Raw genomic sequence first — 15,101 nt, 5'->3', positions numbered from 1 at the left:
TTGACATATTAAAGGCTGTGATTGCCTTGTCTCAACTGTCAAAATAATAATGCATCAAAATTAGTTCTGCTATGAATTATTGCCCTATTAAAGGCTGTAATTACCTCATCCCAAGTATTCCACTTTAAAACTTTTTTTTTTTAATTGCATATTTTGTTTTTCCCATAATACATTTTTTTTTTGTTTTTGCTTAGTTTTTTTTTTTTTACAAAAAGAGCCACAAAATATATTTTTTTAAAACATTACAAATATATACAAACTTTATATGTGTGGATGGGTCTGAAGCTGTTGAAAAACTGTAATCCGCTGAAAACTTTTTTTTTAATTTTTAATTTAATATTCGACTTATAACGCTTTTTTGAGTGGGTCCATTTTTTGGTTAAGGAGGGATAGTGTAAGTTTTTGGAAAAAAATGTCATTATTAAGACATCAAAATCTGTGGGTTTTTTTAAATGATTATTGGCCTATTAAAGGCTGTGGTTGCCTTGTCTCAACTGTCAAAATAATAATGCATCAAAATTAGTGTTGCTATGAATTATTGCCCTATTAAAGGCTGTAATTACCTCATCCCAAGTATTCCACTTTAAGACTCATTTTTGAAAAAAAATTGCAAATTTTGTGTTTTTCCCATAATTAAAAAAAATGTGTTTTTGCTTAGTTTTTTTTTTACAAAAAAAGAGTAAAAACATAAAAATTAAAAAAAACATTACAAATATATACAAACTTTATGTGTGTGGATAGGTCTGAAGCTGTTGAAAAAATGTAATCCGCTGAAAACTTTTTTTAAAATTTTTAATTTAATATTAGACTTATAACGCTTTTTTGAGTGGGTCCGTTTTTTGGTTAAGGAGGGATAGTGTAAGTTTTTGGAAAAAACTGTTATTAAGACATCAAAATCAGTATTTTTTCAATCATTATTGACCTATTAAAGGCTGTGATTGCCTGGTCTCAACTGTCAAAATAATAATGCATCAAAATTAGTGTTGCTATGAATTATTGCCCTACTAAAGGCTGTAATTACCTCATCCCAAGTATTCCACTTTAAGACTCATTTTTGAAAAAAATTGCAAATTTTGTGTTTTTCCCATAATAAAAAATTGTTTTTGCTTAGTTTTTTTTTTTTACAAAAAGAGCAAAAACATTTTTTAAAAACCCATTACAAATATATACAAACTTCATATCTGTGGATAGGTCTGAAGCTGTTGAAAAAATGTAATCCACTGAAAAAAAAAAATGTTTTAATTTAATATTCGACTTAACGCTTTTTTGAATGGGTCCGTTTTTTGGTAAAAGAGGGATAGTGCAAGTTTTTTGAAAAAAAATGTCATTATTAAGACATCAAAATCAGTGTTTTTTAAATTATTATTGACCTATTAAAGGCTGTGATTGCCTTGTCTCAACTGTCATAATAATAATGCATCAAAATTAGTGTTGCTATGAATTATTGCCCTATTAAAAGGCTGTAATTACCTCATCCCAAGTATTCCACTTTTTTTTTTTTTTTTTTATAATGTCCACTTTAAGACTCATTTTATAATTCCACTTTAAGACTCATTTTTGAAAAAAATTGCATATTTTGTGTTTTTCACATAATAAAAAAAATTGTTTTTGCTTATTTTTTTTACAAAAAGAGCAATGACATTAAACAAAATAACATTACAAATATATACAAACTTTATATGTGCGGACAGATCTGAAGCTGTTGAAAAAATGTAATCCGCTGAAAATGTTTTTATTTTTTATTTAATATTCGACTTATAACGCATTTTTGAGTGGGTCCGTTTTTTGGTTAACGAGGGATAGTGTAAGTTTTTTTTAAAAACTGTCATTAAGACATCAAAATCAGTGTTTTTTAAATGATTATTTACCTATTAAAGGCTGTGATTGCCTTCTCTCACATATTCCACTTTAAGACTCATTTTTGAAAAAAATTGCATATATTGTGTTTTTCCCATTATAAAATGTTTTTGTTTGGTTTTTTTACAAAGAGCAAAAATATAAAAAGAAAAAATTACAAATATATAAAAACGTTATATCTGTGGATAGGTCTGAAGCTGTTGAAAAAATGCAATCAGCTGAAAGTTTTTTATTTAATTTAATATACGACTTAACACTTTTTTAAATGTGTTTTTGAGTGCGTTCGTTTTTTGGTTCAGGATGGATAGTGTACGTTTTTTGGAAAAAATATTATTAAGGCATCGAAATCAGTGTTTTTCAAATTATTGACCTATTAAAGGCTGCGATTGCCTTGTCACACGTATTTCACTTTGGAACTTGTTTTGGGAAATTATGCATCTTTCGTGTTTTTTCCATCCTAAAAATGTTTTGTTTTCACAAAAAGAGCACTAAAAACAAATAAAAATTATATATTAAAAAAAAAACTACATCTATGAATAGGTTAAAGAATTTAATGCATTGAAAGTAATAAAAAAAAATATGACTTACTCATAAAAAATGTTTTGAGCGTGTCCGTTTTGAACGTACTTTTAAAATAGGTCGACTCGAAGGTTAAAACGCTCAAACGCACATTGCTTTGTTAGCATTAGAATTTCCAGTCCGCAGTAGTGATGTGTCGGTCGGGAGCCGCCGCTTCCTGTTACATCAGCACTTGATTAGTCAGCTGTCAATTACAGGATGTTGCGACTGAGTGGCGGCATAAAGCAAGGGGGATGGGCGTTACATACACACTGATAAGACAAACAGCAGAGAGGGAGACGTGAAAGAGGTTACACGCTGGAAAGGTGAGAACATTTAGCTGCGCTTTAAATACATGTAGAGTGTAAAGTTAAAGAACGCATGTTGTACATTAAAGATGTTACAAACCAACTTGCTGTACATCTGCATATGTATCGCTATTTGGTTTTAAAAAAAAAATTAAAAAAACATTTAAAGCTGTTTTTTAAAGCCTGTCTGCAAGATGTAAGATTCTGGGTGTGTTCCCAGATTGCAAATGAAACCACGCCCCACACTCTCTACAAGTATCATCATTTTTCTGAAAGTGTACACCGTTTAATTATATATCCTAACGTCGTCATCGCTATTTTCTTTCCCGACACGATCAAAAATAAACTTAAAGGCCTACTGAAAGCCACTACTACCGACCACGCAGTCTGATAGTTTATATATCAATGATGAAATCTTAACATTGCAACACATGCCAATACGGCCGGGTTAACTTATAAAGTGAGATTTAAAATTTCCCGGGAAATATCCGGCTGAAACGTCGCGGTATGATGACGTATGCGCGTGACGAAGTCAGAGTAACGGAAGTTATGGTACCCCGTAGAATCCTATACAAAAAGCTCTCTTTTCATTTCATAATTCCACAGTATTCTGGACATCTTTTGCAATTTGTTTAATGAACAATGAAGGCTGCAAAGAAGACAGTTGTAGGTGGGTATTAGCAGCGGACTACAGCAACACAACCAGGAGGACTTTGTTGGAGCGCTAGCCGCGCTAGCCGCGCTAGCCGCGCTAGCCGCGCTAGCCGCGCTAGCCGAGCTAGCCGCGCTAGCCGCCGACCTCACCTTGACTTCCTACGTCTCCGGGCCGCCAAACGCATCGGGTGAAGTCCTTCGTCCTTCTGCCGATCGCTGGAACGCAGGTGAGCACGAGTGTTGATGAGGGCTGGCTGGCGTAGGTGGAGAGCTAATGTTTTTAGCATAGCTCTGTGCGGTCCGGTTGCTAAGTTAGCTTCAATGGCGTCGTTAGCACAGCATTGTTAACCTTCGCCAGCCTGGAAAGCATTAACCGTGTATTTACATGTCCACGGTTTAATAGTATTGTTGATTTTCTATCTATCCTTCCAGTGAGGGGTTTATTTTTTTTGTTTCTATATGCAGTTAAAGCACGATGCTATCACGTTAGCTCGTAGCTAAAGCATTTCGCCGATGTATTGTCGTGGAGATAAAAGGCACTGAATGTCCATTTCGCGTTCTCGACTCTCATTTTCAAGAGGATATAGTATCCGAGGTGGTTTAAAATACAAATCCGTGATCCACAATAAAAAAAGGAGAAAGTGTGGAATCCAATGAGCCAGCTTGTACCTAAGTTACCGTCAGAGCGAAAAAAGATACGTCCATCACTGCCTCTCTAGTCCTTCACTGTAACGTTCCTCATCTACGAATCTTTCATCCTCGCTCAAATTAATGGGGTAATCATCACTTTCTCGGTCCGAATCTCTCTCGCTCCATTGTAAACAATGGGGAATTGTGAGGAATACTAGCTCCTGTGACGTCACGCTACTTCCGGTACAAGCAAGGCTTTTTTTTTATCAGCGAGCAAAAGTTGCAAACTTTATCGTCGATTTTCTCTACTAAATCCTTTCAGCAAAAATATGGCAATATCGCGAAATGATCAAGTATGACACATAGAATGGATCTGCTATTTCCGTTTAAATAAAAAAAAATCATTTCAGTAGGCCTTTAATAAACATGATATAGAAGATTCACCCGGTCACACTATTAGGTACAGTCACCCCTGCATTTCTGTCAAATAATGCACCATTTCTCCCCGAAAATTGTTGAAATCACAAATGCTTCTGTATTCACATGTTTATTTATTTTGTTTGCATTGGAACACACAAAAAAAAAACAAAAAGCCAAATCTGATATTATTTTACACAGAACTCCAAAAAAGGACTGGACAAAATTATTGGCACCTTTTTAAAATTGTAAGAAATAGTTGTATTCTAAGCATGTGATGCTCCTTTAATTTGTAATTTTAAAAAAATATAATAATAAAAAATAAAATAAAAAGTTTAGATCTCTGGTGATGGATGTGTAGCCTTGAGATTGATTGATTAGTAGATTGCACAGTACAGTACATATTCCGTACAACTGACCACTAAATGGTAACACACGAATAAGTTTTTCAACTTGTTTAAGTCGGGGTCCACCTTAATCAATTCATGGCCATGCTTTTCCACAATCTTGGTTCTCAAATCTTCTGAGAGTTCTTTGCCCTTCTTTCTTTTCTCCATGCTCCGTGTGGTACACACAACACGAAGGTTGAGTCAACCTTTCTTCATTTTAACTAGCAATATAGTGCGATTTTTATATTGCCAGCCCCGGGTTCTTGCTGTAGGTGAGTTTAATTAAAAATTAAAGGAGCATCACATGCTTAAAATACAACTCAATGTTTATTTATATAGCCCTAAATCACAAGTGTCTCAAAGGGCTGCACAAGCCACAACGACATCCTCGGTTCAGAGCCCACATAAGGGCAAGGAAAAACTCACAACCCAGTGGGATGACAATATGAATGACTATGAGAAACCTTGGAGAGGACCGCAGATGTGGGGAGACCGGATGCAATGGACGTCGAGTGGGTCTAGCATAATATTGTGAAAGTCCAGTCCATAGTGGATCTAACATAATAGTGAGAGTCCAGTCCATAGTGGATCTAACATAATAGTGAGAGTCCAGTCCATAGTGGATCTAACATAATAGCGAGAGTCCAGTCCATAGTGGATCTAACATAATAGCGAGAGTCCAGTCCATAGTGGATCTAACATAATAGCGAGAGTCCAGTCCATAGTGGATCTAACATAATAGTGACAGTCCAGTCCATAGTGGACCTAACATAATAGTGAAAGTCCAGTCCATAGTGGATCTAACATAATAGTGAAAGTCCAGTCCATAGTGGATCTAACATAATAGTGAGAGTCCAGTCCATAGTGGATCTAACATAATAGTGAGAGTCCAGTCCATAGTGGATCTAACATAATAGCGAGAGTCCAGTCCATAGTGGATCTAACATAATAGCGAGAGTCCAGTCCATAGTGGATCTAACATAATAGTGAGAGTCCAGTCCATAGTGGACCTAACATAATAGTGAGAGTCCAGTCCATAGTGGATCTAACATAATAGTGAGAGTCCAGTCCATAGTGGATCTAACATAATAGTGAGAGTCCAGTCCATAGTGGACCTAACATAATAGTGAGAGTCCAGTCCATAGTGGATCTAACATAATAGTGAGACTCCAGTCCATAGTGGATCTAACATAATAGTGAGAGTCCAGTCCATAGTGGATCTAACATAATAGTGAGAGTCCAGTCCATAGTGGATCTAACATAATAGTGAGAGTCCAGTCCATAGTGGATCTAACATAATAGTGAGAGTCCAGTCCATAGTGGATCTAACATAATAGTGAGAGTCCAGTCCATAGTGGGGCCAGCAGGGAGACCATCCCGAGCGGAGACAGGTCAGCAGCGCAGAGATGTCCCCAACCGATGCACAGGCGAGCGGTCCACCCCAGATCCCGACTCTGGACAGCCAGCACTTCATCCATGGCCACCGGACAACTATTTCTTACAATTTTGAAAAGGTGCCAATAATTTTGTCCAGTCCATTTTTGGAGTTTTGTGTAAAATAATACCACATTTGGCTTTTTTTTTTTTGTGTTGTTCCAAGGTAAACAAAATAAATAAACATGTAATTACCAAAGCATTTGTAATTTCGACAATTTTCTGGGAGAAGTGGTGCACTATCTGACAGAAATGCAGGGGTGCCAATATTTTTGGCACACTCGTCGATCGATTAAGAGACTGCGTAAAAAAGTTGTTTTTAGCAGCACTTACTGCATGTTGGTGTTATTATGCAGACGCCAAGGTTAGATGAAAATACTTTATACCTTTTTTGTGTTTTCTCATAGCCTGATGCAGAGGTGGATGAGTTCACCCCCCTCAGGCTGAGAGCTTGAATAGCGTCCAAATAGGTACGTCCACCTCGCTGTGATGTCACAAGGTTACCAGACTGTAAAACCCTGCAAAGAGAGGCATCCAAAACTGCGTGCTGGTTCATGCCAAAATGCACAAACCTTATGATTTGACCATTGTTTGATACAAATATCCAACGTCGTAACAACATTTATAGGGTCAGAAAAGAGTAAATTGATCATAGGTCACCTTTAAAGTGGTTTGACCGGTCACTGGCATCAGTTTGAACTCCTGACAAGTCGAGGACGTATGTGGAATCGTAACAATTCAGACCCAAGTCAGGACTTTCTGTGTTATAAGAGCATATTCATCTTTAGTTCAAATTTGTCCTGCAGGTGGAACCTTTTTTGTGTAAGAACAGAAAAGTACTTCTGAATAGAATAGAAGACAATGCTTTTTATTGTCAGTGCACATTAAGAACAACAAAATTGTGGAATAGTGATGGCGAGAGCTGCCATGCAAGGCGCTAACCACGACCCATCAGAAGCAGTTAGGATTCTGTGTCTTGTTTAAGGACACCTCAACATGAGCTCGCCAGACCGGGATCTAGCCAGTAACCGTCCAGTTACAAGACGGCCACTCTGAGCCTGCCGCCCCAATGTGAATATTGTCCCAAAGAGAGTTTCCAAAGCAATTCTGACCTCCCCTAATGTATTTATATTCCATTGCTAAACATATCTGACCTAGCATCACTGCATTGGGAAAAAATGTGCACTCAATCCATAGGAAATGGCTTGACTGGAAAAGCCGTTGTGTGTGGGAAAGAAACACCCAAATTGTGCGTGTGTGCCGCATTTACTCTAGGGCTCAGGTTTTGGGAAAGTTGACTGTCGTAGTTCCTATTCCACTCCTCGTTTCCAAAAAAAGCTAAAAAACATTCACCACAGGATTGGGGAAAATTAGGCTTTCGGTAAACGTAGCATTAAATTCCCCCTTATTTAAAAAAATAACGTAAATAGAAACTATAAGTAGGTTATGAAAACAACATGAGGATACGGGAAACGTGATTAGAGACAGGAAATATTACTGCCACAACAGCAGACTGATTTATCACGATGGGAAATGTCATCATTACCATGACTTGATTATGCGGTTGTTTGCAACGAGCAAGAGAGAGGAAAAGGAGTTCAGAGTAGCTGTATTATGTCTGGGGGCTGAAAATGTAAACATTCAAAGTGAACATAGGTGCTCCGAGTTGTGAATTCCAGCTGAGCGAGTCGCCCCCCTTTTTTGTTTAAACAGAAAGTTTAAATCCCAAAAGAAAAAAACGGATACGGTTGAAAAATAGCAGAATTTGTCCAACACTTTAAATCCAAAGTCAAAAGTATAGATGCTGCTACATATTTTCTCATTATGGTTCATGCAATATATAAATAAATGCCTTAATATTAAAAGTGAAAAAAATAAACCCGTAGCCCCACCAACAGCCCTGATTAAGTAAACTTTGATTGATTAATTAAATAAAATCAAATTTGCATATCCCTCCACAAAACGTAATCATAATTAGGTAAATAGTTGTTGTATCTTCCCATCAAATACTCAAGACCATCAAGACTATAAAAACCTCAGTGGAAGTATATAGCAAAATAAAAATATTCTTTAAATATGAGTCATACATGTAATACTATTCCAAATTGTGTGAAATAAAGAATTCCATGCATGACTCATGACGTCTTCTGAATTGGGCCAATTTACTTTTCAACCATGACAGAAAAATACAACAATCTTGCATTGTGATTTTATGCTTTAGATCAGTGGTCCCCAAACTTTTTGTAGCTGGGGACCGGTCAACGCTTGAAAATTTGTCCCACGGACCGGGGGGGTGGGGGGGGGGGGGGATTTATTATTTTTTTTCTCATAAAGAAATACAATCATGTGTGCTTTCGCACTGTATCCCTGCAGACTGTATTGATCTATATTGACATACACATACACAATATGAATATCATCGTGTTTTTTATATTGATTTAATTTAAATAAAAATAAAAAAACTTTTTTTTTTTTTTTTATTTCTTGTGCGGCCCGGTACCGGTCCGCGGCCCGGTGGTTGGGGACCACTGCTTTAGATAACATAGAAAAGCCCCCACGGAGGTTTAAAAACTTAAAATTAGTTGCCCCATTCCCAAGCGCCTCTGATGCGTGCTGCAGCATATGATTTTGTTTTTTCTGCTATCTGAATAAGAGTAAAACTACTTGTTGTAACAAGCAAATATTGTCCGCGTCCAGCTAAGCAACACCACATGGTCTCGTTTCTACACGGCAGCGCGGGAATGCTGCGGTGGTGAAAGGTTTACCTGGCCTTAAGCAGGAGGAAAGTGTTTGACGGGTGTCTTTAATAAGACAAAGTCCCGGGCGCCTGTTTGCTAACGGTCCATTCACTCCGTTTTCCTGCCGGCGGTCAGCTTGTCAGCATGGAGCGCAAAGGTCTCGGCCATAATCAGAGGGAACACCAAGGAGGCATCAGCGTACACCTGGAAAATACACAACAAAATGACACTTTCATAACATAATTAAATTATACATTTTTATTCCAATCTTCCGCAGCAAAGTAACCCTGTGTTTGGTTGTCATTTGTACATTTGACGCCCTCTGCAGGCCAAATGAACGCATTGCATACTGATGCCAGCACTAATGCTATTCAGTTACTTTGCATATTGACTTGTGTACAATTGGTTTGAAACCATTGGTAGAACAATTTCCAAAATTAAACAAAATCTCCAAAGAACATTTTATACCGTGGACAACCTTGTACTCTCAATAGCTACCTAACATTGAGGCCTCGGAGTGATGCTTAAAGCAGTGTTTTTCAACCTTTTTTGAGCTGAGGCACATTTTTGGCGTTGAAAAAATCCGGAGGCACACCACCAACAGAAATCATTAAAAAACGAAACTCAGTTGACAGTAAAAAGTCGTTGTCGCAATTGTTGGATATGACTTTAAACCATAACCAAGCATGCATCACTATAGCTCTTGTTTCAAAGTAGGTGTACTGTCACCACCTGTCACATCAGGCCCTGACTTATTTTGAGTTTTTTGCTGTTTTCCTGTGTGTAGTGTTTTAGTTCTTGTCTTGCGCTTTTATTTTGGTGGCTTTTTCTCTTTTTTTGGTGTTTTCCTGTAGCAGTTTCATATCTTACTTTGAGGGATATTTCCACATCTACTTTGTTTTGGCAATCAAGAATATTACAGTTGTTTTTATCCTTCTTTGTGGGGACATTGTTGATTGTCATGTCATGTTCGGATGTACATTGTGGATGCAGTCTTTGCTCCACAGTAAGTCTTTGCTGTCGTCCAGCATTCTGTTTTTGTTTACTTTGTAGCCAGTTCAGTTTTAGTTTTGTTCTGCATTGCCTTCCCTAACTTTCAATGCCTTTTCTTAGGGGCACTCACCTTTTGTTTATTGTCTAGACACCTTTTTACCTGCACACTGCCTCCCGCTGTTTCCGACATCTACAAAGCAATTAGCTACCGGCTGCCACCTACTGATATGGAGGAGTATTACATGGTTACTCTGCCGAGCTCTAGACAGCACCGACCACTCAACAACAACACATAATTTGCGGACTATAATTACTGGTTTGCAAAAAATATTTTTCACCCAAATAGGTGAAATTAGATAATCTCCCACGGCACACCGGACTGTATCTCACGGCACACTAGTGTGCCGCGGCACAGTGGTTGAAAAACACTGGCTTAAAGTAATAGGGGTGAGGCAGGTGACTTCAGAGAAGGCGCAGCAGCTTGAGAAAAAAAAACAGAGAAAAAAAACAGTTTCAAGGGAAAATTATAGCTATTTTGTTTATGTATCATTTCGTCCAGCCCTGCACCCGGCCAGGGGTCGGACCCGTGTCCTACGGGGGGATAAACAGCGATAGCCAGTAGGCCAAAAGCCCAAGCTGCCAAGCCACTGTCCAGTTTAGCTCTTAAAGTAGCGGGGAGTGAAGTTTAACTGTATTATATTCTCTAAAAAAAATGGCCTTTAGTATACATTAGTGAACAAATGGCAAAGCAGAATCTGGAGTACCGTATTTTCCGGACTATAAGGCGCACTTAAAATCCTTTTTTTTCCTCAAAACTCGACAGTGCGCCTTATAGCCCGGTGCGCCTAATGTACGGTATAATTCTGGTTTTGCTTACCGACCTCGAAGCAAATTTATTTGGTACATGGTGTAATGATAAGTGTGACCAGTAGATGGCAGTCAAACATAAGAGATACATGTAGACTGCACTATGATGGCAATATGACTCAAGTAAACAACACCAACATTTCATATAGTCCATTGAAAATATAGAACATTACACACGGCGCTCAAAAATCTATCAAAATGTTTTAGTACGACTTTGGTAAGCTATGAAGCCGCACCGCTTGATGGATTGTCGGCGCATTCGACATAGGAGTATTATTAAGGTGTGTATAAGGTAAGACATTATCTGTCGTTTTGTTTCGCAATATTATGCAAAGGCAACTTTTCTTACCTTCTGGTACCTGCTGATCTGTATTTGGGATCTGCATGAATCCTGAAAATTTGCACGAGGCCGCCTTTGTAGTCCGTGGAGACGACGTAGTCCATAAGCTTGTTCTTTTTCGCTATCTTCTTGTTATGGGACATTCATCCTCCACTGTTGCCATTTCTAATATAAAGTAGTGTAAAGTTCTTATTTATATCTGTCAGTAAACTCGCCATGAAAGCGCTAAAACATACCGGTGTAGTGAGTTTACATTATTCACCCGAGGAACTTTAGTTATTAGAGAGTTTCGGTCGGACAGTTTTTCACGGGACACATTTCCTGCGTTGTTGTTATTGATTGAAGTAAAGTCTGAATGTCATTATAACAGTTAGCTCCATCTTTTGACACTTCTTCCACTCCCGTCCTTGCACGCTACACCGCTACAACAAAGATGACGGGGAGAAGACGCTGCCGAAGGTGAGCCACGTAAATAAGACCGCCCACAAAACGGCGCATCCGGAAGAGACTGTCAGAAAGCGGCTTAAAGATGATCTGTAAAACATCATCTATGCAACATTTTGACCAAAAAAAACACCATTACATGTTATGTAGACCACAAGGAAGTGTTTTACATTTATAAAAAAAATAATAATAATATGACTTCTTTAATGCGCCTTATAATCCGGTGCGCCTTATAATGTATATGAAAAAAGATTGAAAATAGACCATTCATCGGCAGTCCGCCTTATAATCCGGTGCGCCCTATGGTCCGGGAAATACGGTATATTTAAGCGAGAGAGCGACAGCATTAATGTTGTAAGGATCAACAGTGGTACCTTGACAGGTTTGGCATCGGTTCTGATCTTGCCCCAAGACACGGCCTCGTCGGGTCGAGCACCAGAGTCAGAGCCGTCAAACTCCTGGCCCGTGTTGACAAACACACTGTAATCGGCACCATTTCTCTGAAAAAAATAAATAAAAAAGAGTTAGAGCTTTGAATGGGTGATTTATAAAATGTGTCTTAGAAATTTAGCAAGTTGTTCTTTTTTGTCTTCCATATTTGACAGTTTTAATACAGTGCATTGATACTGAAAACTGTCAGCGGTGTTTATAAACTACCTTGTAAGAATTTCAATTTTGGCCTATTGGTTTGTTAACTGGCTTGAACTGGGACCTTAAAAAATATCATATTTATTACAAACCATTTGTTTTGGTTTTTTTGTGTTCATATGCTGTACCTGAATAATCAAAATGACAAACCTCATAAACATGTGTGTATCTTTGCAGGTCAGGGTTATCAAGTGGGAAAAGTCCCGAACCACCGGGCTGTATAAAAAAAACCTCTTAACATATTTAACTACATTTAATTTTATGTAAATGCATACCAATTTTTGAAAAAAGTTGGGCTTACTTCATTGCTGAAAATGTAAGCTATACCATTGTTTGCATTAATGTGAACTTCCTTACACTTACTGTCCGTTAATATTCAATGCAAATTTGCAGCAAAAGTTGATGGGAGAATTTGACTGGGAACGCCCCCATAAAGGGTTGCTCCACCCAGAGTGTTCTGTTACATACAGTATCTGTGTTTTGGTGCCTCCTGCTGGCGTAGTCTCTCCCCTGTGCCTTTTTCTGTTCCAGTTGCCAAGGGAAGGCAGGAGTGACGAGCACAGCTGTGGCCAAATGACTTCCACCTATTTAGTCTCCCCTCACGCACCTGTTTGTTGTGGGATCTTTCCACGTAGTCCCTACTTGTACTCCGTGCCTATTCAGCATGCTTCCAGTTCCTTCAGCTTGTTGAGTTTATTTCTGTGCTTTTTTTCCACCTGGTTAGTTTTTGTATTTGAGTGCTCAGTCCTCCTGTTTTTCCCTCGTGGTCTCCTTTTGTTTTATTTTTACTTTTTATCAGGTCGCTGGCTTCCTCTAGTGATATTGGTTTTTGTTTCACCCTCTTATCCTGGCCTTTTTAGCCCGGATCATCTCCTTTTGTCATTTGTCACTTTTAGTAAGATCAAAAAGACCCCTTTGTACAAAACCTAAAACCAGTGAAGTTGGCACGTTGTGTAAATGGTATATAAAAACAGAATACAATGATTTGCAAATCCTTTTCAACTTATATTCAATTGAATAGACTGCAAAGACAAGATACTTAACGTTCGAACTGGAAAATTTTATTTTTTGCAAATATTAGCTCATTCGGAATTTGATGCCTGCAACATGTTTAAAAAAAGCTGGCACAAGTGGCACAAAAGACTGAGAAAGTTGAGGAATGCTCATCAAACACTTATTTGGAACATTCCACAGAATAATTGGTAACAGGTGGGTGCCATGATTGGGTATAAAAGCAGCTTCCGTGAAATGCTTAGTCATTCACAAACAAGGATGGGGCGAGGGTCACCACTTTGTGAACAAATGCGTGAGACAATTGTCCAAAAGTTTAAGAACAACATTTCTCAACCTATTGCAAGGAATTTAGGGATTTCACCATCCACGGTCCGTAATATCATCAAAAGGTTCAGAGAATCTGGAGAAATCACTGGACGTAAGCGATGATATTACGGACCCTTCGATCCCTCAGGCGGTACTGCATCAAAAAGCGACATCAGTGTGTAAAGGATATCAGTGAAAAAATCCTCAGTGCTGAACTCCTTATTTGCACCTGGCTCGCTGACAATAAACTATCCATACACTTAGGTAAAACGGAATCCATCCTATTTGGGTCCCAAATCTATCTTAAGAAAGTCAGTGACTTCACTACAAAAGTGGGTGACATTGTTATCACCAGGAAAGATGAGGTAACCTACCTAGGTTCCATTCTAGAGGCTAATCTTTCCTGTGATAAAATGGCAACCAAGGTAATCAGAAAGGTCAACCAACGAACGAGATTTCTCTACAGAATCTCCTCTCTGGTCAACAAAAGCATCATGAAGATTCTAGCGGGAACTCTCGTTCAACCCTTTTTCGATTACGCATGCACCTCCTGGTACACCAGCACCTCCAAAACCCTCAAATCTAGACTCCAAACATCCCAGAACAAGCTAGTCAGGTTACTTCTAGACCTCCACCCCAGATCACACCTCACTCCAAACCACTTCTCCAAAGTGGGCTGGCTCGGGGTGGAGGACCGAGTAAAACAACTTGCACTGAGCCTAGTCTATAAAATCCGCTACACCTCCCTGTTACCGAAGTACATGTCAAACTACTTCCATAACGTAAATGACCGCCATAACCACAACACCAGGGGGAGCTCCACAAACCACGTTAAACCCAGATTCCGATGTAACAAAGGTCTTAACTCATTCTCCTTCTATGCCACATCAATATGAATGCACTCCCAACAGGTGTAAAAGAAAGTGCATCTCTATCCTCCTTCAAAACCGCACTAAAACAACACCTCCAGGCAACTACAACCCTTGACTAACACATCCCCCCTCCACATCCCACCTCCCCTGATTGTAAATAACCAAATGTAAATAATCTAATGTATTTCTATTGTGTATACTTGTTCTTATGCTATCTGAACTCACTATGTTCTCTGCTCGCTGTACATATCCTACAAAGTCAGACCTACACTGTTTCAATGCCCATTTCTCTGATGATGCAATTGTTGATGACTGAAGTGGTGTTATCAACCAAACCCTCCTCATCCCACCCCCCGGATTGTAAATAATGTAAATAATTAAAAGTATATACTCTGATGATTAACTTGTGTAATGACTGTATTATGATGATAGTATATATTTGTACCATGAATTGATTTACGTGGACCCCGACTTAAACAAGTTTAAAAACTTATTCGGGTGTTACCATTTAGTGGTCAATTGTACGGAATATGTACTGAACTGTGCAATCTACTAATAAAAGTTTCAATCAATCAAAAAACCACACGGGCTCAGGAATGCTTCAGAAAAGCACTGTCAGTAACTACAGTTTG

The 15,101-nt window shown here is 38.5% G+C and overlaps 2 protein-coding genes across 3 annotated transcripts in view; one reads left to right on the top strand and one right to left on the bottom strand.

Annotated features, from left to right (window-relative positions):
* Window positions 1-15,101, top strand: part of LOC133642606 (guanine nucleotide-binding protein G(I)/G(S)/G(O) subunit gamma-7-like) — a 112,769-nt gene that overhangs the window by 74,917 nt on the left and 22,751 nt on the right. The gene's annotated exons all lie outside the window — the stretch shown is intronic.
* Window positions 7,086-15,101, bottom strand: part of LOC133642600 (deoxyhypusine synthase-like) — a 28,163-nt gene continuing 20,147 nt past the window's right edge. For both annotated transcript variants that reach the window (XM_062036888.1, XM_062036889.1), the window contains exons 9-10: window positions 12,004-12,129; window positions 7,086-9,189 (exon numbers count right to left, since the gene is read on the bottom strand). In XM_062036888.1, coding sequence (XP_061892872.1) covers window positions 9,094-9,189; window positions 12,004-12,129 — 222 coding nt within the window. In that variant the 3' untranslated portion in view covers window positions 7,086-9,093. The remainder of the gene's footprint in view (window positions 9,190-12,003; window positions 12,130-15,101) is intronic.

This window comes from Entelurus aequoreus, linkage group LG25, assembly GCF_033978785.1.
Source record: "Entelurus aequoreus isolate RoL-2023_Sb linkage group LG25, RoL_Eaeq_v1.1, whole genome shotgun sequence".
Lineage (NCBI taxonomy): Eukaryota > Metazoa > Chordata > Actinopteri > Syngnathiformes > Syngnathidae > Entelurus > Entelurus aequoreus.
This window is presented reverse-complemented; position numbering and strand designations above follow the sequence as displayed.